The 24,604-nt window shown below is 36.9% G+C and overlaps 1 protein-coding gene across 1 annotated transcript in view; it reads left to right on the top strand.

Moving 5' to 3' along the window:
• LOC103044837 (aryl hydrocarbon receptor) overlaps nt 1–19,872 on the top strand; it is a 49,639-nt gene extending 29,767 nt beyond the window's left edge. Inside the window, exons 3-11 of the mRNA XM_015606067.3 lie at nt 1,762–1,862; nt 6,392–6,481; nt 10,229–10,349; nt 11,006–11,145; nt 11,556–11,758; nt 12,758–12,867; nt 13,954–14,095; nt 15,457–16,996; nt 18,495–19,872. Coding sequence (XP_015461553.3) covers nt 1,762–1,862; nt 6,392–6,481; nt 10,229–10,349; nt 11,006–11,145; nt 11,556–11,758; nt 12,758–12,867; nt 13,954–14,095; nt 15,457–16,996; nt 18,495–18,602 — 2,555 coding nt within the window. The 3' untranslated portion in view covers nt 18,603–19,872. The remainder of the gene's footprint in view (nt 1–1,761; nt 1,863–6,391; nt 6,482–10,228; nt 10,350–11,005; nt 11,146–11,555; nt 11,759–12,757; nt 12,868–13,953; nt 14,096–15,456; nt 16,997–18,494) is intronic.
• Nucleotides 19,873–24,604: the final 4,732 nt, after the last annotated feature.

Raw genomic sequence — 24,604 nt, 5'->3', positions numbered from 1 at the left:
TTTTTTCACCTGGTATTTTTGCACTCTCGACTTTTGACATTGATGTGACGACATACAATTTGTTCATTAATAAAAAGATCAGAGAATCCTTGACCTGAACAGACACTTTTTGTAGTTAGATATTGTGTTCCCTGATTAATCACGCATAGCTAGGCCAACTATTAAACATCTGTCCCAGGGTGGCCATCAAAGTTCATATCCCCTCCGGAGGATACGTGTCTGTTCTTTGGAAAGAACTCACACATTGTTCATGAATTGGCCACGTTCCTACTTGTGCACGCAGACACATCGCAGGAACTCTATAGCCCAGAATTGTCTCTGCTGTTCTGCTAATGAATTGAACTAAATTTGGCATTATTGTAATCAGGAAAACAAATATTAAAACATTAATTCTTTTCTGTTTTTTGTGTTCTGTGTATTAAAAGCCAGAGCATAGTAGTACTGACACACAGCACAAGAACACACTATACTGTATACTTGACATGTCCTGATCAGATAACTTGTACTCGTATCAGAGTGTCTTAATGCTGAATATTAGCTGATGCTGATATGATCTTTGTGGTTGTATTAAAGGAGAACTCCTTTGTAAAATGGACTGTTGGTGCAGTAAAACATGATAAGAAGTTTTTACCATACTACATAGACTCCGCATAGCATAGCAGCCGGAACCAGGATTAATAGCGATGCTCGGAGCTGAGGCTAGCGTTATAGGATGTAAACAGTGGTTTTTAATACGTTTTTTGTATTAATGCCTCGTTTTAAATATCAGGGATTATTTCCGGATTCTAGCAAAGAGGTGTGTAGCTACTGTGAGCCTGGATAATGGTGTAAAAAGCGATTTATCGGGGCAAATTATGCCCCGTGTCACCCAGTCTGAAGGGTGTTTGTGCAAACTGTTTAAGTTTCTGGAACTATTCATCAAAGATAAGTACTTTTTATCATGATTTACTACACCTAAAGTCCATTTTACACCGGAGTTCTCCTTTAATAATACAGCCCCACAGTTTAGATATAATTTGGTGTTGATATTACTTATTTTTAGTAATAGCTTTTACAATCAGACATTCTGGACTGATTTATTGAATGTTTAATAGTGTGTTTAATACCTTATAATCCACTCTGATGGACCTCACAGGTCACAGTTCCTTAAAGGAGATCTTGGGTGTGAAATGTACTTGGGGTGTAGTGAAACATGATAACGAGTATTTTTTTTTGTCAAATAGCCCACCTCCATTCACATCCAGGATTCCAAAATACATTGCTTTTAGCCAGTGCTCTCAACAGGCTTACAGTGCTAGTGATAAGGGCATAGAGTTGACCCTGGAAAGAAATCACTATTTTACACCATTAACAAGCTTGAAGTAGCTCCACATTTCATTGCTAGAATTCTGAGAACCCTGACATTTAAAACGAGGCACTGAGACTTTGAAAGAGCACAGATTTATTCAGTTTATGAGTTTTCTCTTCTCCAATATAGTGCATCCCTACTGCCAGCTGATATGATTCCAATGTCACTGTACATCCCTAATTACAACTTGAGCTCAAGTATAATGTGCTTTTCAAATATTGTCCATATGTAGCTTAAAGCAGTGGTTCTCAGACTGGTCCTCAGTGGCCCAAGATTTTGCTCCTACCTAACTTATAAATATAGAAAGGTCTGTGTGAACCTGTTTGAGAGCCACTGGCCTGTTTTAGGATTTCGCGTTCATGTCTGCCTGCTGATTGACAGCTCATTTCTGGTCTTTATCTTTTCTGTTATAGCCACCATGAAGAAAAACAGCTTAGAGTTTCCCACAGGAAATGGGCTTAATATCAGCCGACTGGACGGCAGGGACTTCTCAGAGGGTGACCTTCTCCTGCAGGTAAATGGATAGTTTTATAAAATTTTTGAAAATGAAGCCAGCTATAATATAAGCAGCAGTTAATTAATAAATAAATAAAAACAAATAATTTCTCTAAAATAAAAGAGTTTATACTGTAAAAACTCCAGATCATATTAGAACAGATACAGGTAAAAATAAAGAAAGAAAAACACAACTATTTTCTTCTAATAATATATGGCAACTCTTTAACTGCTGAGATAAATGGGTTTAAGTAATGTGCTTAAGTGTCTAAACCTTTTGCACATGACTGTATATAAATGTATTAAATGTAAAGCAATGGATTAGTTTACAGACACTGACTAACAATGAGTTTGACAGTTTCACAGACAGCCTTTACTGCGTGTTGCGTAACCGTCGCTAGACAGAGTTTATGTAGGTGCATCCAGGTAAGCCGGGTCATTACTTAAAACAGGGAAGTTATGACAACGGAGACAGTTTGTTCTTGCCTGGTTTGTGAAAGCATGGTCACGCTCAGCAACAGAAAACAAAGCCGGGTAATCTTTCCTCCTCCACCTGGCTCTACTGTACCACCCACTCTACCACCTACTGTATCCAAAACAATGGGTCAAACGACCAGCACTTAAACAGGCTTGCAGTGTTAATGTACTAAAAAGGTAAAACAGATATGGAGTTTCTGTTTGGAAATAAAGCTTCTTTTGACATTCGATACATGCTGTATGCTCATAATGATATTTTCCAGCTTCATTACTTTTTACTTTCACTTTTTATTTCATGTCATGAATGAATTCACCCTGTTATGGCAAGTTGCATGACAGGGCAACTTAAAGTTGAAAACATTTAACAGTTTTCATGATGTTTTTGTTCTGTTTTAAAGATACATTTAGATTTTCTAAAATTATTAAAATACTTTTTCACATTATAAAGTGCACTGGATTATAAAGCACACTATCAATGAACGTCTATTTTCTTGTCTGTTTTCACACACATGGCACACTAGATTATAAGCGCATTATGTGACACTAGTAAGGAACAGGGGTGTAGACATGTGTTTCTTCTAATTCAGCAGTTTTGGTTTGGTTTTTTGGTAGGGGGAGCAACTAAGTTGAGTAAAGCTAAGCTAAGTAAACAAAACTGTAAGTAAAAAAATATACATGAATGCTGGATAATAAACTACACAGATTTCTCTCATGAAAACTGTTTATTTGGGTGAGTAAAGCGCTTCCTTTTATTTACAGTAAGCTTAGATTTCCAGATTTCTATTAAGGCTGGGTGCAGCAGCATCAGCAGCTAACCGCAGTGCTAGCGGGACGTTAATGCCGCCCTACAGTGCTACACTTAGAAACCCTGAGTGTTCCGGTAAGCCAGGGCGATATTAGCTAGTCCCAGGTAGCTTTTTTTAACACAATAAACGCACAGGCTGCAGTCTGATATACTTACCTCTGAATGGTGACAGCACTTGCACTTGGTTAGCAGCTAATGCTGATACTGCTCCAGCCTCTCCAGTACTGGAGAACTAAACTGTAACTCCTTTATGCCAAGGAAAATTTATGGATTTTTATGTGCACCAGGGTGGACAGCTTAAGCTTTACAGAAGCAAAGTATGGACACAACAAGAGAAATATTAAAGATTTCATTTTCCTAGAAAGCATTTAGTACTTGCTCTTTTTTTCTCCAGGCTGCTTATGCATGCTGCATGTGAAACTGTTCTTCTACCCCTATTGTCTGCATTAGCCAATGAAAGAAAATAAGGCGCAAAGGAAAAGTCCCCGGACTGACGTTAACCTGTAAATTAGGATTTATGGCCTGGCACACTATGCTTTGTGACCACACACTGCAGAGATGTGGCAGGAGCATCACAGTGCTGTTAGCCATTCGTAGGCGAGACGTTTACATGTCATGAATATGAATATTACATTGTAAGATCTGTGATATCTATGCTGTGGCACAAAGACACATTATATTGATATTGACGCAAAAAAATAGTAAAATTAATAAAATTCACATAGTTTAACATAGTAGACTAGCATTGCCTTAATATTCTGCTCTTCTGAGGAGAACGTCAACACTATAACGTTAGTCACTTGAAAAATCAGTAAAATCTACATGTTATGACTTGTGCACAGTACTGAAAAAGGTGAGTTTCTAAATGATGAGTTAGATTAGCACTACATTTTACTGGGTTTACCTCTGGCTATATCTTGGCTGAGCATTAGTTGTAAACTACTGCAGTTCTGTTATTCTTTGCTGAAACCTGAAAAACATCCACTCCTCATCAGAGCGTGACTGTACGTGTATCAGTGTGCGTGCAAACAGATACAGGAAGTTATTGGTTGTGATTATTGGCCCTAATTCCAATACCAGACCAGTGTGATCTGTCACGCAGTGCTGCGGTGAACTTGTTCTGATCTGCCACTTCTGAAAATCTGACTTCTTTCAGTTTTTGTCCTACCTGAACAAAAAAAAAATTAAATCACTTACACAATGAAGCAGGTAGCAGAATTTCTTTAGCCTCCTGGGGACATGGCAAAAGTCATGGGACACAATACTAGTCCCTGTTTCATGCACTGTATATAAAGTAGATTTTACTTTAGAGAATTTGAGAAACCTATTGTCCTAAAAAAATAAGAAAATCTTATGTTTACTTAATGTCTATTACACAGTTGTATATACTCTGTTTAAGGTAGTATTATAAACTTAAAACTTCACAGTAACATTAACATAATAGTTAATATAACTATTTTTTGGCATCATTTTTTTGTCATAATGAGCGTGTCCCCCTCTCAGGAGGATATAACACAAAGCACTGGACTAGGCAGCGCTTAATTTGTTGCCGATATCTTGCATCTCTGTTGTGTGTCTGGGGGACTACACTTCTGCACTTTTAAGTTCCACGTTTACATTTTGTAAAGCGATTCAGAGTTGTCCATGTCTGAATCAAGATGCATCTCAGAATCAAAAATTTCCTGCACCCCTAATGTGTCTAGAAAGAGTTAGAAAGAAATATCTCTCCAGTGAGGATCAATGATTAATCAATTATGAAAACGCTCAATAATAAACGTTCCTTCACAGTTTCTTTCAAATTAACTTTTTCTGACTCATTTACTGCTTTATTTCTCAGTTTTTAGCACAAACATGCATTCTGGAGTTTAATCCAGTGTCTCAGGAGAGCTCTGTGTCACTTTGAGTTTCCCCACAGCTGTGTGTACACGAGCTCAGAGCCCGACTTTAATGCATGTGCTTGTAAACAGTGGTTTGATACATTGATAGATTTTGCACTCACTAATATTCAGTGAGTCAACTCTACACTCAACCCATTATGTAAGTTCCTTAAAGCGTAAAAACACCAACACATATCACATAATAATTCACAAAACATCAGCAGATATTAAGGTTTATTTGTCTCCTAGCTTTTAAATGTCTTACTTTTTGGTTTCCTCAGCTTTTCAGCGATCCAGTGAGTCAAAACACTGAACAATGATGTATATCTTTTCATTAAACTTTCATTCCAAACAGGAATGAGCATGGGGGTGGGGCAAATGACATCACTGATATTTTTTCTATAATTTCATAGTTTTTTCTTTTTAGGAGGTGCTCTCCTCTCAGATAGTTTACAGACAAAGAAATTCTAAAAAAACATGTTATGTTCTTAATTAACATTAAGAATACACCATTACACTATTACTCTTTTCAGATTTTTTTATTAAAAAAAAAAGTCATATGTTCTTATGATCTTTTGTTATTCTATTAATTTCTGATGTTTTAGATTTTTTGCTATAGTGTCAATTCAGTTAAGATATTAAGATATTTAGACAGGTTTCGAATCGAAATACATAATTTTGGTAGTCGAAGGGTTACCTTTCCTTGGGTTTTTATTTAATACCTACAAAAATAAAAAGATTACCAATATATTTTTATTACCTCCTAAATATGACTATATAACTACAGTTAATTCAGGCAAGGTTAGCCAGTGTTTTTGCTTCGTAATGGAGGAGGAAATGTCTCTGCATCCTTTGTGCCAGAATATTTTTCCAATGCATGAGATAATTAATCCAGCTCAGAGTTCTTATATTACAGTTCTCATTCAGAATTAAGTAACACATCACAGAAAGGAAAATGGTAACTTGCTCTTATGACCTACAACACTGAAGCCAGGCAGTCAACCATTATATAAAACACAAGGGAAGGTAACCCTGGTGGGCATGACTACACACCGATGGTGAATTAGTCGTGAGTGACAAGCCCATTATGCAAATATAGGATGCCAGAAACCAGAAACCAAGATGCATGGGTTAATATGGTGCTACATTTTTTCATTGTAGTTCATGTCATTCACATCTTTTATACCAAAGAAGAACTTTATTAGCATTCCATCAGTTAAGTCATTAGGATGTTATGAAATATGAGTGTGAGTATTTGAGAAAGTAGTGGCGTTGGCTTTTACAGGGTAGCTTTTGGAATGTGAGGGTATATCATTTTAATAGAGTTGTAGCTGCTATATGAGGTGCCACACTATAACTGATCACATGCTGCACTATTTATCTCGGTAGGCTCTGAATGGGTTTGTGTTGGTGGTAACTGCAGAGGGATACATCTTCTATGCATCACCCACCATTCAGGACTACCTTGGCTTTCATCAGGTGAGTATTACTTAAATGTTTTGAGTATTTTGATGGAGTACTTTGATGGTCCACCTTCACTCATTAGCCATTTTATCAGAAAGATTGCTTTTGTTTAAAAAAATCTCTCAACTTTATATTATTGGCACTTTAACAAATGGATATAGTTTAGTTATAGTTCTGTTATTGTGACTCCTCCATGTTCTCTAATCTTAAAAGGACACTTCATAAAGTTTGGAAGAAGACAGTTGTACCTTTTAGAAAGTTAAGATAATTAATTATTTTTATATATAAAAACATCAAATACTCAGTCTTACCAAGCAAAACGAGAATCAAAATCTATGGCTCATTTCTCAGCTCTGACTTCGGTTGTGGTGGGTAGAATCTCAAACAGGAAACAGGAAATACCCCGTAGGGTAGACTGTCCCATTTCAGTAAAGCCACTGCAGCCTACCTATCCTTCGAAGGACACACCTTCGTAGACTGCGTCCTTTGAAGGATGCAGCCTCTGAATTGGGACACACCTAATGGGATAATTTCTCAAAATGGCTGTAATGATCACAAAACCAACTGCATTACGAACATCAGGTAAAAAAACCCTGCAGACTTGCTCAGTAGACCCCGTTCAACTAAAGAGTCAAACTGGGCACCTGCAAAGGAGATGGATTGGACTTAACTAGGGTTCAATTAAATTTACAAGTTTTTCCAGCACAGATTATTTAGTAAGATCCAACTTTTAACATTAAATCATGTTAGTTTAGTCAGGCAGTTAGTTTGATATAGTTTACGCTGCAACTTAATATTTTTTGTTTAGCCGACTTAAAAATCACATTCAAGAGAACAATTGAAAAAAGTTGTGTTTTTTATTATCTGGGTATTATCTGGGTGGTGGGTCATTTTTAGCAGTGCATTGACAGAGGCTTGGTGACGGGGTGTCAGGCTTAATCCCATTCCTCTTTTGTCCCTCTACCCCTTGTTTTCAAGTGTATCTACCTCTTGTTTTCGAGTGAAATCTTTCCCCTAAGAACTGTGACACTGCTTCAAGGATTTGCCAAGGTTTTAACATTTGCCAATAAACAATAAATAAATAGCATTGCTTCATAACCAGGCTACTAGCAGTGGTCCATAGGCGACCCTTCCGGGTCGATGTGATCACAGTGGAGTGCCAAAGTTCAGCAACCTAGCTGCTAGTTAACTAGTTAATTTTAGGGCATCGTATTTCTTCAGAAAGGGGGCAGGAGGCGCTGAAATTAAATATTATTTTCCATTTCTTAACTATTACTAGCTTTTTTTTTATGCCTGTTATAAAGAAGAAAATGTCCATCAAGCATTAAAAGTACACATTAAACTATAGTAAAATAGTGATTATTATATTTTTTTAACAAGGAAAGTACTTACATTTGTGGCATTTCTTTGGTCAGTTCAGCAGTGACACTGAGGTGTTTAAAACTCTAGCAGCACTGCTGTGTTGGAGCCACATGTACATGTCCTGATATGAAACTGCACAGGATTTATCACCAACACACCAAAAAAATTCTGCCCAGTAGATTTGCAATTCAAATTGCGTTTAAGTCAAATAATGTAATTTGCAGAAATTACCCACACCAAAAGTGATAACGTACAACAAACAAACTATGATGGGTTTTGTAATGGTGGCTGGCCACCTGCATTACTATGCCTGAGTAACATGACCAGATTCTTTTATTTCTTAACACAGTGACATTTTACTGTTGTGAATTGTATCATACCCGTAAATCATACTCCAAAAAACAAAACAGAAACTGCAGGGAATCAGATTGAAACCAGATGCATTGGGTGTACAGAATGATTCAAATTTATGACCACCAGAGTTTCCAAAAATTCCCTGTAATCGAAGCTCTTTCGGGGGAATCACAGAACAACATTCTCATGATTAGTGAGAAATGATGTTCACCCTCAGTGCACACCTTCCAAATATTAATGTGATTGTGGTGTGCAATAATCCTTCATATTTTTCCATCAACATCAAAAAGACCCTGCATTTGCCAATGTTTGCTCACTATGTTACTCTAGCTCTTGGCACGGATCCCTGCCTTCCAACGATTAGTGAAAACAGTGCAAACATGAAAAAACTTCTGAATAACTCCCACAAACCCGGCCTGTTCAGTAGACAGGTGACAGTAGACAGCTTGTTGCAATGACTGCTCTTCAGACTGTCAAAGAGACTTACAGCAGTATCATCTACACTGATCCTGAACTGGAACAACTGGTTTCTTTAAAGACACAGCATCTGATTTTTACAGTATTGTTTTCACCTTTTTGCATATGAGCTATACAGTTTCTGGTAGATTTTTGATTGTATTGTTTTCAGTGCTGCAATTGTGCCATGCCATAATTTTCATTACCATGGTAACATTGTAAAAGCATTTGCTGTAATGATTTATTGCATTACTTACAATGTAGTTTACAATCATAAATTTAATATACTTTTAATCTGTTAAAATTTTACCTCAATAAAACTTGAAGTTAAAGGTTAATTTATCACAAGGTGTACACAACAGAGTAACCACAAACAGAAATCAGATAAAAGTCCTGTACCTAAAAAAAGCAACAAAAAATAGTGGCACCCAGAAGAAAGTTTTGGATTTGAAAAGAAGATAATGTTATCAAGAGCAATACATAATCAAGAAAAAATGGTTTATTTATTTGTGCACTATTTAATAAGGTACACATAAAACAATGAGTGTGTAATGCAACATGCCAAATGTTTTATAAAGAGGATCCAGATGTTTCTAATGTATACTGAAAAAAGTAAAAAAAATTGCAAAATTCTGCATTTGCTTTTTTAAGTAAATTTAATTTCAGATAAATTCAAGTAACTTCAACTCGGTTTCAAGACTTAAATGTTACATAGAGTAAATAAGGGAACTGAACTTCAGTCAATCCTTTCTTTTAGTAAACTTTACTTCATTTGTGCAAACAATATTACCTAATTACAATTTCTTAATTTATAAAATATTACTCAAATAATTTATGATACTGTACATAATATATTATAACTCCTGAAATGTAAATATTTTTAGTTAAAACACATTCAAATATTTACATAATCTCATGTAATATATTCTTTTTTAGTATACTAAAAATCTGTATGTGTTGAGTGTAATATGTGTGTTTTAACTAAAATATTAAAATTTCAGGAATGATAATATAGTATGTATCATAAATTATTTGAGTAATATTGTATAAATTAAGTAATTAGTAATTAGGTAATATTGTATGCTCGTCATTTTTTTTTCCAGTCTAGTCCTGTTATAATCCATTCCATGAAGCTCCAATATTCTCACGCAGTTCCTACAGATTTTATAAGATCACACTTTGTGGTAAAAATAATAACAAAGTGAATATTGTACACAGTTATATAAACAATTACTACATTATTCCATTTATCAAAACCTCTGAAACCATAATACTGGCAATTATATTTGGACCACTGAATATTCCACCAAAAATAACAAGCTACTTAAAGACATATATATCTAAAGTGTCAACAAAATAACTGTAATTTGTTAATTGTAACTTATTACACAAAATATGTCACTTTTGTTTTGTGTGATTGTTAAAATCAATTATATCAAATAACTGTATCAACTATAATGGAGTAATGTTGGCAGCCCTAACAAAAGACAAAAGTCCCATTTTGGATGTGATAAATGGGATATAACCATTGTGCTCTAGAGGTATATTATAAGTCTGGATGTCTGATTGTCTCTTTTTTTTTTATTGCAGTCTGATATGGTCCACCAGAGCGTCTTTGAGTTCATTCATGTTGATGACAGAGCCATTTTCCGCAGGCAGCTTCATTTTGCACTCAACCCAAAGAGGTCGGACACGGACATGGAGAGTGATGGTGAGAGCATTTTCATACTTCTGTAGCACATTTAAAAAAATGCTTTTATTTTCTGCTTAGGAACTAGTTATTAGAACAAAGTGGCAGTATTTTGCTCTGTTGAGGTAATTGCATAATTATGAGCAGTTTATGGGTAGTTACTGTTTTGAGGTGATTACTCTTTTTAATATAGTTATCGGGTATTTTCTTTTTTTATTGGGTTTTGCCATTTTCAGGGCAGTTGTCAGATAGTAATCAAGTAAATCCTGTTTATAAGGTAGTTAATGGGAAGTTCAGGATTGTTTTCAGGATAGACCATCTGATTTTTATCATTTTTAGTGTAGTTACTCTTCATGGTATGAATACCATGATGGTATCCATGGTATTTTTGAATATTTACCATTTTCAGGGAAGTTATTGGGGTACCATTTTTATGGTGTAGCTATAATGTTTAGGCTAGTTATCAGATCGATTTATGTGTAGTTATTGTGTATTTAGGATTTAAGTTTAGTTATTTGTTAAAATTTCATGGTAGTTATGAGGTAATTATCTTAATCTTTTTAGGGTAGCTATTGAATAGTTACCTTTTTAGGGTAGTTATTGGGCAATTGCTGTTTTAAGAGCTGTTATGAGTTTCTACAATTTCTACAATTAAAACAATTATGTTACACCTCAAGGTCTGGAGAGCAGCAGTGACATCACAAGAAATATTGAAACCTACAACCCACAGCATATCCCACCAGAGAACTCCTCCTTTCTCGAGAGGAGCTTTGTGTGTCGTTTCCGATGCCTCCTGGACAACTCATCTGGGTTTCTGGTACAGTTTATATATAAAGGTTTTTTTTTTTATAGATATGAGGGTAAATAGTTACAGTACCAGTTAAAAGCTTAGACATATCATTGAATGTTTTCCTTTTTTTCTTTTTTTAATACATTGTGAATGAGCACTGAAGTACTCTATGCGGACTATGAACACATAAGGAATCATGTAGTAACTTAAAAGTCTGAGAGAGCACAATCAGCCATGCTTTCTCTGGGTTTATATATGGCTCTCTTCTCCCACATTACTACAAATGTGATGCTGGATGGCTGTTGTATAAGAGCAGGGGATCCTGCGCTCCAGACATGTTAGCTAGCCAGCCTAATGTTGCTACATCAGCAGCAGTTGAAAACAAGGCGCGGTCGGCATTTTATGTGTAGCCTAAACTTCTTTTTCTTCTTTTTCAGAAACTGAACTTCCAGGGAAGGCTGAAGTTCCTCTTGGGGCAGAATGAGAAAGCTGAGAATGGGTCCCTTATCCAGCCACAGCTTGCGTTTTTTGCTATTGCCACCCCAGTTCAGCCGCCGGCTATTCTGGAGATCCGTGCCAAGACACTGATATTTCAAACCAAACATAAGCTGGACTTTACTCCTTTGGGCATTGACTCCAGGTAACTTTTAGATTTAAGCCATTGTGAATTATTAGACAGTATAGGACATGTATTAAGGCTGTGGTTTGTTTGAGCTTGGATGTTGGCATTTCCTTGTTATAAGTAGGAAGTTTACCTGGAATTATCCTGTAAGTCAGATTTCCTACTCGGAAAGCTGGAAGAGCCAAACCATCCCAGTCTCATTAAATCAGTCGTACACAGTATTGTCTAACTTCTATCTATGGAGATGTTTCCATGCATAATGTCCTGCTATAAACCGGTACTGCAGTGCTAACCTGCTCACAATGCTAATGCTGTGCAGACTAGGCTTAATCTGTGTTTGCAAATCTGCCATTAAATCTAAAAGTTTAAAAGTGTAATGTTTTTCCCACCTTTACCGCCTTAAAGGAGAACTTAAAGCCCAGACATTTAAAACGATGCAATTTTTTCCCCTCTCCTACACATTCGTTTGCGAATGTCAGACGACTTATTGTGACGTAATTAATGCCTCGTTTTAATTGTCAGGGCCTTTGGAATTCTGCCAATGAAGTGTGGAGCTACTTTTAATTTGTTAATGGTGTAAAAATACAGATTTCTTTGCATGGGTAATGCTATGCCTCGAGCAAATGCGCTATGTTAGCCTGTTGGGAGCATCAACTAAAAGGACTGTATTTTGGAATGCTGGGGGTGAACGAAGGTGGGCTATTTCACACAGGATTTTTAACTTTTCTGGATTTAGTTGCATTATATCACAACAGCATTAAGGAGTATAGGCACTGAAGTTTGATGAGTATTTCTGGGTCACAAACCCCACTCCAGCTCATCTCAAAGATTTTGGATGGAACATCATTTACATAACAGGCAGTGTCTGTGTTCCACATATAGATACCCCATAATACCCCTACAAGCTTAAAATGAGACATGTTACCCTTTTACTCTCAAACCATTCTATTGCCAATGCTTTTCTGTTTAGATTATACTAGCTGTGTATAAACGTGATCCATTGTGTTTATTTTTTAGGGGTAAAGTTGTACTGGGTTACTCAGAGATGGAGCTGTGCATGAAAGGATCTGGATACCAGTACATTCACGCTGCCGATATGATGCACTGCGCAGACAATCACATCAGAAGTATGTTCATGTCCATATTGCAGATCAAGTGTTTTGTTGTGTGTTGGAGCTCCTGTATTATTTACTTAAACTGTCTCAAATATTTGTATTGGTATGGTCACATTAAAGTCCACACAGTGTTAATAATTCACCATCATCAACAACAGCAGTGTTTTTTAAAACGTGTGCCATGGCCCTCCAGTGGGCTGCAGTGGTACTCCTAGATGGCAGCAGCCAAACATACAGTACCAGTCAGAAGTTTGGACACACCTTAAATGTAGTGGTTTCTCATTATTTTAAAATGTTCTGCATTGTAGATTAATACTTAAGTTATCTACACTATAAAGAAAACATATCGAATTATTTAGCAAACATGTTAAAACACGTTAAACAAACCAGAACATGTTTTATATTTTAGATTCTTTTAAAGAGGCACCTCTTGTTTAGATGACAGATTTGCACATCTTGGCATTTTCTCAGCTTTATGAAGTAGTCATCTCAAATGGCTGTGCTAAACTGGTGGAGAGTTAGTTTTAAAATTGGACTTCTTGTCCTCTTCTTGTCTGTGTTTGAGATCATCAGTAGAGGTAGAGTTGGTATACAGTGAATAGCTCTATTTGGGTAATGTTCTTATCCATATCATGGTAAGAACTACTTAACTAAGTAAAGAAAATAAATGACAAAGAAATGAAGGTCAATCCAACTGCAGTCACAAAGACCATCAAAACAATTATGATCAAACTGGCTCTTATCAGGACCACCCCTGAAAAGCAAGAGTTACCTCTGTTGCACAGGATAAGTTTATCAGAGTTACCAGCCTCAGAAACCACAGGTTATCAGCACCTCAGATGTAAGAGTAACTGTTTCCAACAATGTTGTTTGTCAATCTTACAGTCTTTTGCAAAAAGATCCTGAGGTTTTAAACCCATCAATCAGTTCAAGAGACTACATAGACTGTACACTGTGCTGCATTTGTTTAGAATTTAAATGGTTAATAAAATGTTCTTGTGGGCTGCAGAATGTTGTGTGTGGGTTAATTGAGCAGTGGGAACTGGAATGTTTGGCATTTTTTTATTAGTTTGTTCTGTTGTTTCTTATCTCTATTAGTGATAAAGACGGGAGAGAGTGGGATGACAGTTTTCAGACTGTTAACAAAGAATGCAAAATGGATTTGGGTCCAGTCCAACGCAAGACTTGTGTACAAAGGTGGACGTCCTGACTTCATTATCGCTCGCCAGCGAGCCCTGGTGTAAGTAGCAATGTTTCAAACTGACTTAACTGTTTACTCTGAGTATTTTATCTGTGAATTTGTTCTCTAAAAATAGAGAATCATGATTTTTTTTTACCTTGTCTCAAACTGGCTGAAAACTGTACAAGGCAAGGATAGCAACACTAGCTGAGCTTAGTCTTACTTAGTCTTAGGACTTGTTTTTGGTTATTAAAAGTCTGACAGCCTTTCTCTTAGTATATTTAATTTCAAATTACCTTTCTATGTGTGACATATGCAGCACTTGTGAGGTAAATGTATTATTTAAAAGTCTAAACTGTGGTAAATATATGACTAAAATTGCACTGCTTGAATAGTGTATGTCATAGGTCGGCAATAGGCGGCCCGCGGGCCAGATGCGGCCCGCAAGCAAGAAACATCTGGCCCGTGAGGTTGAACTATAATGAAAAAAAAAATCGGACTGTCTGTCTCAAAAATGCTCTTTATTTAGAAACTTAATTTTCCAAAACAGAAAAAATTATTAAAGATTTTTTGATAGAGCCACGGGCTGTTAGGTAACTGCTAGCTTCTTTATTCTGTTTTTTTTTTTTTATTCGTTTGTTTTTTTTTATTTAACAAACAGGTATATCATTAATAGCGCCCCCAATGGTCAGTCCACAGATTTCACCCACATCAGCCCACTTGAATGTCTGCTTGTCATTTTAAGAGCGCCCTCCCGCCACCGCGCCCGCCAATCCCCCCCCCAGCCAAAGGGCTTGTGGCTCGCCATGTAATGACTTGGAAAACATCTGGCCCGAGGCCAAACTTAATTGCCGACCCCTGGTGTATGTTTAAAATAGCACAACTGAGGTAAATGTATGATTAGAATGACACTATGGAGGTAAAAGTATAACTACAATTGGACTATTAAATTAAATATATAATTAAAAAAGCACTGCTGAGGTAATTGCAGACCAGCCAACCTTGAAAATACAGGGTTACAAATCCACCCCACTCAAGCACACATCCCCAACTCCCCTCGAGCCTAGATACTATTTTACATGTATGTCTAAAACTGTACCTATTTCACCTATTGATCCCACTGATAAGAGTGATAGGTGTGATAGGGGGGTTGGGTGAAAATTAAGTGCTCTGATTGGCCGAAAGCAGACCAATGTTGCTCAGCGGCAGAACCAACTTCAGTGACAACCTGTTGATATCTGGTTTTGAAATTTTCGAAACATGTTGGCATGTCTGTAAATGTATTACACTTTGTTGCTTTGTCTGCTGAAATGTTAAAGTTTCCAAAAAAATTATATAAATTGATAATAATTAATAATAATGAAACAGTTTGTCCTAAAATTATGAAAATATAAGTTAATCTTATGATGTTTTTTTTTCAGTAATGCTGAAGGAGAGGAGCACTTGAGGCAGAGAAGACTACAGCTTCCCTTCCCGAGCCTCACCACTGGAGAAGCAGTCCTCTATGATCTTTCTTCTCCTCTGGATGTAATGAATGCTGAAAGCACAAAGATGGAGTCTTCCAAGCCTTTGGAACCAAGCTCCATGCTTGCATCCTTGCAGAGACAGGACCAGTCCATCTACCAGCAGCCCACCGAGCCGGAATTTAGAGTGGATGACGCCTTCATGGATAGCTGGGCTCTTTTCAATGTGCCCAGTAAAGTTTTGCAGGATAAGACCAAGAAGGAGGAGGAGGACAGTGATGTGTCCTTGAATGATGCTTTGGAACTGTTGGCTCAGGATGGAGACATTTGTACGACTCTTCAGCAGATGGAGGTGGATAGCATGGTGCTGAAGGAGTGTGAAAATGCTCTTCTGAGGATGGCTACTGAAAGCAGTGGTAATGAGAAGAACCTGAGCTTAGATGAAATCCTCACTAGTAACATCTTCTCTTATGTGGAGGGAGCTGTTTATAAGGAAATCAATAAGGGTCCTGTACCACAGGCTAATCTCTCAGCATCAGCAGCAGGAGCAGAAGTCAAAAACAGTTCATTTGGAGTGGATTCTGGACAGTACTCTACTACAGTGAACTCTGGATCTGGATTCTCCACAAATCACAGCTTTGATAGCACATTGGAATTTGTGGAAATTACTGGGCAAGACATGGGCGCAATGGTTAGTGCACCTGATAAGTCTCAGAGACTTTCACATTCCAGTTTAAATACAGTGGGGTTTGTTCCAGTGCATGAGGCCGATACAACCCCAAGGAAAGGTCTGAATCATCTATCACTTACAGGCCAGACTGAATTGTTCACTCAGTTTCAGAAGAACTTGAGTCAGAACACCACACCAAGCACCTTCAACACAATCCCTTCCAATGGTTGGGAAAACGTCCCACAGCAAAATGTCCAGGTCCAGAATGGTAAAACGCAATTATCTGCAAATATGTCTTCTTGCCAGATCAGGTGTTATCCTGGTAACCATTCTGAAAACTCGGAGCTGAATCCTTTACAAAACGGTTTTCATCAGAAAAGCCAGCCAACCTTCAACCACCAGAACAACCACATAGACAAAAGAAATCATAGTCCTTCCTTGTCCCCTTACAATAATTGCATATCCTCCTCAAGCAACATTCACACGTGCCATGCGCCAACGGATCATCCGGCAGCCAACCACTGTTCACCACTCAGCAGCTGCATGTATGAGAGCCAATCTCCGCCAAGTACAAATACAGACTGGCTGCATCCTCAGGCCCAGGCAGTGACCATACCATCATGCTCCAAGGAGACACTTCCTAACAACCAGAGCCCACCGCAGGCATCTTGCTATTTCCAGTGGATGCCCAATGAGCCAGTGGTGGGCACATCCTCCATTCCACAGGTGGATGTTTGCATCAGTCCTCCTTTGTGTCACACCTTACCTGGTGTCACTATCAACAACAACCAGGAATACCATGGACATAAATGCAATGGACATACACAGGTAAGGAGATGTGGGAGCACTTTTCCAGAACATTTAAATGGCATTTAATTGGACCTCTCTATCTTACTTTACCTTAATGAACCTCACCCTACCCCAGTCTTTCTTCATCACTCTACCTTACTTGTTTCACTCTATCTCACTCTCTATCCCACCTCACTTTACCTCACTCTCCTTTATTTTACTTCACCCTACCTACTCTACTTTACTCTGCCGTGCTCTGCCTCGCTCCATTTAAATCTGCCTCGGTCTATCTAACTTTGCCTCACTCTACCTCACTCTCTCCAGCCTTATGTCATGTAATCACATTCTGTAGCATAAAGAGCTTAGCTGTTTTTCACAATATTATTGCAGCTTTTTCAATATGTCTGTCATAAAACTCAGTAACAATAAAAATACGATTTATCTTACAGCTCTAATATATAGTGTGACATCTGTCCACTGTCTGAACAAAACTACTACAGATCTGTTCTAGTAGTTTCTGTCAATTTTTCTATATATTGTTATTTATATTTTGTATTATTTCACTGTATTTTATAGCATTAATTGATGTATTTAGTGTTTCAGTTGTTACATAGAAATTACAGGGAAAAAAAAGAAAAAATGCAGTGACGTTTATTTCGTACCTCCTTTTTCTCACTTCCAGCTGATGATGAGCTCAGGGCAGTGTGGACAGTTACCTAACTTCCGTAGCTACAGTGACTTGTAAAAGTATTCATACCCATTGAACTTTTCCACATTTTATCACCTTACAACCACAAGCCTAAACATACTTTAACATACAGCCAGAGTTAAACCATTCAAGTTGAATGGTTTAGATCAAAGAATATTCATGTGTTAGAATGACCCAGTCTTAAATCGCATTAAGCATCTGTAAAATTGCTGTTTACAGACGCTCTCCACCCAACTTGGCTGAGCTTAAGCTAAGTTCAGGGGGTATGAATACTTTTGCAAGCCACTGTAATTATCACATTCATTTTTCATTTACAGAACTGATAGAAACTGTAACGTGTGGAAATCAGATGCTAGCTGAATGTAACCAGAAATGTTCAGAATGCGGACCTACAACATGCTACATTGTGCAAAAAGGTCCAGTAACTTTTAATACTGGCACTGCTGGACTGAGATTAGGACAGCATCAGCGGCCTGTTGTCCATACCAACCAACACACACAGAATTCTGTGAAATGTTGCACAGTTAATTTTTTTTTTAAATACTGGGCAAAGCTCTGCTGGCACAAGCTGCTAGTGCTTAAACTGTGCTTTCTTATCTTGATCACGTTATGAATTACTACAGAAAATATCATTCTTAATGGCCCTTAGTGGTATGATAAAGTGGATAGAACCCAACCCAATGTATGACTTTCATGCATCATGGTGTGCAAATTGTTAAAAATAATAATTTGATTTAAAATAATGCCATACAGCTAAATAAGCTAAGCTTTTTTCCTGTCTGCTGTTGAAATATTAAATAAAATAAATTCCATTCCTCTCTCACTCAGGATGAAGTATTCCACACTGGGGAATACAGCTCCTGGTTTTCCATTCCTCCACACATTAACGGAATACACGTTCCTGAGAACAGCAGAGCCAGCTGCTGCAAGCTCTGAGATTCTTCAACATCAATGGACTTCAGGGTTTCTACTAAGAATGACCTTTTAATGAATGTTAAATCATAAACATTCTGTTATTTAGTAAAATGCTAAATGTGGGCATTAATAATGGAAATAATGTTCAGCACAGCCCCTTCTACAAATACATCTGGCCCAAATTGGTGCCATGATTATCAAATGAGTGTTAGTCAAAGGAAACCACTTTATATGAAAGTGACGTATATTTTTAGATATTGACTTTAGATGACTGAGTAGGGAAAAGCAGGCACTACCTAACAGGTTTAACCGCTAAATTATTATAATTATTTGAATTCTAAGAGTATTTGAAAAAAGCGATTTTTTATATATATATAAAAGGGGTTAATTGTAACAAGATGATTGTAACTTGTAACTAAAAGTCTGATGAAATTATGCAAACACAGTTAATTTAGTTTTAGTTAGTATTTTTGACACGGATAATATTACATTTATATAGCAATAAAAGACTGGGCAAAATATATTTAATATGTATAATACTATGTGGTTTTAAATGTGTATTTTTTCCCATTTCCAATTTAGTACAAGAAACAAATTATCAAATAAAAATGAGCTGTTTTTGACACTTTACCTAAATTGCCTCAATTTTATTACCACTGATGGTTATTAAAAGCCTTTGTAACATAGATTAGATAAATTCATAGGGCTATAAATCATATCTGCAGGGATATAAAAAGTTGACCAGATGTTATGTAACTACATGAAAAGACAGTGTTACCTTTCACCCCCATTGTGTTGTGTGTTATTGAATGTATTGGGTCTATTCCATCAAATTCCCTACTTTTGCTATGATCCTACCAGCTTGTATCTGTGTAATATTGGAAGTTTATAAATGCACTGTCATTTCAGAGTGGCCTATGCAGGCTAAAAGCTTTCCACTGAGACCAATGTGCACAAATATCCATACAATATCCTTCATATTTTTCTATCATAACTTTTATTATTGAGAAATGTGGTTATGTGATTACATGGAATAAGATTACATTTTTTTCTTCATTTAAAAATCATACCCAGTGTAATTCTATGAAACGCAACAACAGCATGACTCTGGAAATATCTGTGTTGAACATATATTTTATACTGCAGAACCTATTTACTCTACCACAGCTCTTTATTATTTCCCATGGATTTACTGTGATGTAATTTGATCTGGTTATGATGTGTATACTGGCATATGAAATCTGGATTATATATGTTTATATATAAAAATAAATTTAAGTGCAGTGCCTCAGTGGTGTTTCTTTTACCGGAAGTTATTTTACACTGCCCCAGATTTTCGTGTATTAAGTATTCCACACAGACAATTATTAAACCTTTATTATGACCTCATTATGTACTCCACTTCAACTTATGAATGAAATTTTATGAAATTTAATGTAAATTTTAACCTGTTTGTACCTACAAGTTTGTTCCAACAAACTTCACCGCCAATGCCGCCAAAAACTGAAATGGAGGACTGTCATGGAGTGACTTCACAATAACTTATATACTTCACACATTAACCAGCATAAAAGAACCATCCTGGCTTATACAATAACAGGTGATCAAGCCAGCTATCTTGTAATTTGCACAAGGACCAGTGCTTTGTATCTTATTACTGCATCACTGTATCACTTTGTCAACAACTTTTAAAATGTGTGAATCATTAAAAGGGTGTGAATTAGCTAGTTTAGCATTTTTTTAATTACATTTTATCCAGTTTTTCTCTCCAATTTAGCTATGCTGGTTATCTCACCCAATCAGCTGCAGAGGTGGAAAGTAATGAATTACATTTACTCAAGTTACTGTAATTGAGTAGATTTTATGAGTAATTTGTCATTTTTAAAGTAGTTTTTAAAATAGGTAATTTCACTTTTACTCAAGTACATTTTGACACAAGTAATTTACTTTGCCACATTAACACTCACTGTTACTGAGTAAAAAATAAAATGCTGGGGAAAAAAAACAATTGTTTGAATTTTAAAAAAATTGGCACGGATGCTCGCGCATGGAATAAGAAGGCAATAATGTCCTCATGCAATAGAAAATGTGCCACGCTGGACAGAGCTGTCAGCTTTCAAAACTTCCACATCAAACCTGAGAAAACAAGTACTTTTATCATTGAACAATCTGCTTAAATGTAAAAATAGCAGTTGAAGCATAGCAATGGCAAGTTAAAAAATAATAATGAACTGTAAAACTATAAAATTACAGTTTATAGTCACATACATGACCATAAATTTTTAATAGTAAAGAAAAAAAATGGATCATAGAAACCTATGCCACTTGTTTTATGGGGTGGTCCAAATTATTGTGTGGAATAATAGTTCATTAAAAACAATTTAATTTATGATTTATTTATTTATTGTTTTTACTTTTTTTACATCAAATAATTAAAAGTAACTATGTAACTTTTACATTTTAAATTGAGTACTTTTTACTTTTACTCGAGTAGATTTTTAGATGGGTACTTTTACTTGAGTAGAATTTTAGCAAAGTAAAGGTACTTTTACTTAATTACAATTTTTCAGTACTTTTTCCACCTCTGATCAGCTGTACTTCCCAACACCAGCAGCCTGAAGACTAGCACATGCCTCTTCTGATACATCTGAAGTCAGACTCCGCCTCTTTTTTCCTGCTGATTTTCCTGTAGCATTACATTAGAGTAGACAGTGCAGAGCAAAGCGCAGTGAATCGGTTGCGCCAGCTCACAGACGCCTGTGCTGACTGACATCAGCTTGGGTGTGATGTGGGGAGAAAGCGCCACCTACTGTACTCACTCAGAGAAAGCAAGGTTAATGGCTGATAGTGAGCTGCATGGCCGGGATTCAAACCATAGTAATCATAGTGGCAGCACCTTAGCATTGGAGCCCTTAACATTTTCATATTAAACTTCTGTACTGAATATAAAAAACATTTCCAAAAAATGTGTAAACCCATCTAGGGAGAAATAAAAGGATCTACACCTTTTAAAGCTCACCTTCCGTCGTTTTTTCTTTCATTTTAAAATGTCTAGTTGTGGTCTCTAGTATGAATGAATGACATGTGAGCCGTTTTTGTAAAAAAAAAGTGCTCAGGTGTCTCTGTATAGCTCTTTTTTAATGGACTGTTTTAGGGGTGTGTCCAAAATGACCGGATTCCAGCTTTGCTCATGAATATTCATACATGCAAACAGCATGCAAATATTTCTCCTCTGATTGGCAAGGAGCACTGCGACGCCCCTCCACCGCTCTGCCGCTCACTGCCTCCCACCTCCTAACTGATGAGCGGTGATGTTGCGTCGCTTCAGCTCCGCCTCTGGGAGTTTCTCGAGCCAAGGTGGGCTGGTCTGTGAGTTTCTGCCTACGTAGGCAGAAAGATAATTCAAAATTCACCCGTTTTTCGGAGGGGGGGAGGGGGGATTTCTTTGCTTAGCTCCTGCAGACAATGGGGGCTGCAAAACAGTTTAATGTGCAGGTGTACACATTCAACTCGGAGAGACCTACTGTATTCCACAAAAAACAAGAAAAATCGGATTTTCGCGGAAGGTGACCTTTAAAGCTTTTTAAATGTGAACTTTATACGTAGTTAGCTAACCTACAGCTGGAGTTACTACTTTACAAGTCCTAGTAATATACTGCTACGTTTAGCAGATAACATATACATATATGTGTCCTTAGTGCATTATTGGTTATTGGTCCTTTAATTGAAAACCAGGTTGATCTGGAATTGCAGACTTGTTAAATTGATAGTGACTGTTCTTCTTCTGTTTCAAACATACATTATATACATCATATATTAAAATAGCAACACTGATAATAATAATTCCATTATAAACAAAATATTATAAAATAGTATAAATTGAATTAAAAATAAAAAAAACAAAGTAAGTTTAACAGAAGTTTTTCGTGCAGTAAAACTAGTTATTTTGCCATTTATACCGTGTTTGCTTCAAACGTCTTTGAAAAGCTTAGATTTTGGGCTAGTCCAAGCTTCTGAAGGGCGCATTTTGGGTTTTAGACAGACTTTAGGTTGGATATTTTTGTTGGACCTGGCAACCCTGGTAAGGAGGTATCAGGGATTCAGACAGCAATATGCATGGGTTCTTAAAAAAAAAGCCTTTTTTAAAAAGCTAATTGTTTTGTGAATATAAATGGCCGAAATGCGAATTCTTCTGTTTAAAAAATACTAGTATGTGGGAACAAAAAGACCTGTCATTAACCTAAATGTTAGTAATGGCAGCTAGATAACCACCTCACCACTTTTATAAGGTTGGCTAAAAATTTAATAACCCTGTTAATGCCTCACTGATTTAAGCCTATGACAAAAAGGGCCTTAAAGGTCACCTTCCGCGAAAATCCGATTTTTCTTGTTTTTTGTGGAATACAGTAGGTCTCTCCGAGTTGAATGTGTACACCTGCACATTAAACTGTTTTGCAGCCCCCATTGTCTGCAGGAGCTAAGCAAAGAAATCCCCCCTCCCCCCCTCCGAAAAACGGGTGAATTTTGAATTATCTTTCTGCCTACGTAGGCAGAAACTCACAGACCAGCCCACCTTGGCTCGAGAAACTCCCAGAGGCGGAGCTGAAGCGACGCAACATCACCGCTCATCAGTTAGGAGGTGGGAGGCAGTGAGCGGCAGAGCGGTGGAGGGGCGTCGCAGTGCTCCTTGCCAATCAGAGGAGAAATATTTGCATGCTGTTTGCATGTATGAATATTCATGAGCAAAGCTGGAATCCGGTCATTTTGGACACACCCCTAAAACAGTCCATTAAAAAAGAGCTATACAGAGACACCTGAGCACTTTTTTTTTACAAAAACGGCTCACATGTCATTCATTCATACTAGAGACCACAACTAGACATTTTAAAATGAAAGAAAAAACGACGGAAGGTGAGCTTTAAACATGCTCTGACTGTACCTGCAGCCTCAGCTCACCAACCAGACAGCACACAGGAGCAGTAACGCTAGGGCCTTTACTGCCTAAAGCCAACTTACTCTACAAAAATAGAAACATACAGATACTTCTTTTTGCTTTTTTTAGCCAAACACTTTATTATACCTTTTTTATTTAAAGGAATATCGTGGACAAGTGGTTAATTACTATTTGTAATTAGAGTTTTTAGCGTTTAGCTCTATTCACCTCCATTCATTGAGGACTCATTCGCAGTCGTTTTCTGATTTTAACGGGGGAGATTGGGAGTGGACAGGCTCTCCATAAACCTCCTTTGGTCTAGTCTCTTAAGTCAGAAAGGTAATAAACTGCGCCATCTGGCGGCAGAGCAGAGCAATCACCCAATAGGGTAAAGAAGAACGTAGAATTATCGTTTATTTTATTTTTTATTATATGTATTCTTAATATAAGCACTTGTCTTTTTTGTTTGCTTAGTTGTCTATTCTAACTCAGTTAAGTCGCTTTTGGATCTGAGATAAAGGCTTTAATGCAGGAGCTGCATTTCAGGCGAAAACCGGGCACGCAGGCAGTGCAGAAAGGCTACATCACAAATCACACCGTGACCCCTATATAGTGTACTTTATAGGAAGTGAAAAGTGAACAAGCACGACTTGTATTCTTGAATAGTTAATTATATGTCTAATATATATTCGATCACAGAATAAACCACATCATAACCGTGCAGAGAATACATAATAATGTGGTGTCTTTTGCAGAGAGTATTTTGTAGGGAGCGAGTAGCCATTTAGAATACGACCTGTAGTCTGGGTTCAGGAGGCGCCAGCACAAAAAAAGAACAAAAAATATAATTTGTCCATAGAAAATACATTTGATATAATTGTACTTAATTAAAAGCTGATTTCGATGTGTTTTTATTTCCGTTTGATCTTTACTTGTTAGTTTTAAGATTAATTTCTTTTTCGTTGTTTTGTTTTTTCTTTTGACTAAGCTTCCCCATTTTGTACACGAATTTGCGGCATAAAATACAAATGTAAACAAATATGTAGCTATATTTACAAGTGTATTTAACTTTAATAGCTTTTAATTAAAA

The sequence above is a fragment of the Astyanax mexicanus genome, chromosome 11 (assembly GCF_023375975.1).
Source record: "Astyanax mexicanus isolate ESR-SI-001 chromosome 11, AstMex3_surface, whole genome shotgun sequence".
Taxonomy (NCBI): Eukaryota; Metazoa; Chordata; class Actinopteri; order Characiformes; family Acestrorhamphidae; genus Astyanax; species Astyanax mexicanus.
This window is presented reverse-complemented; position numbering and strand designations above follow the sequence as displayed.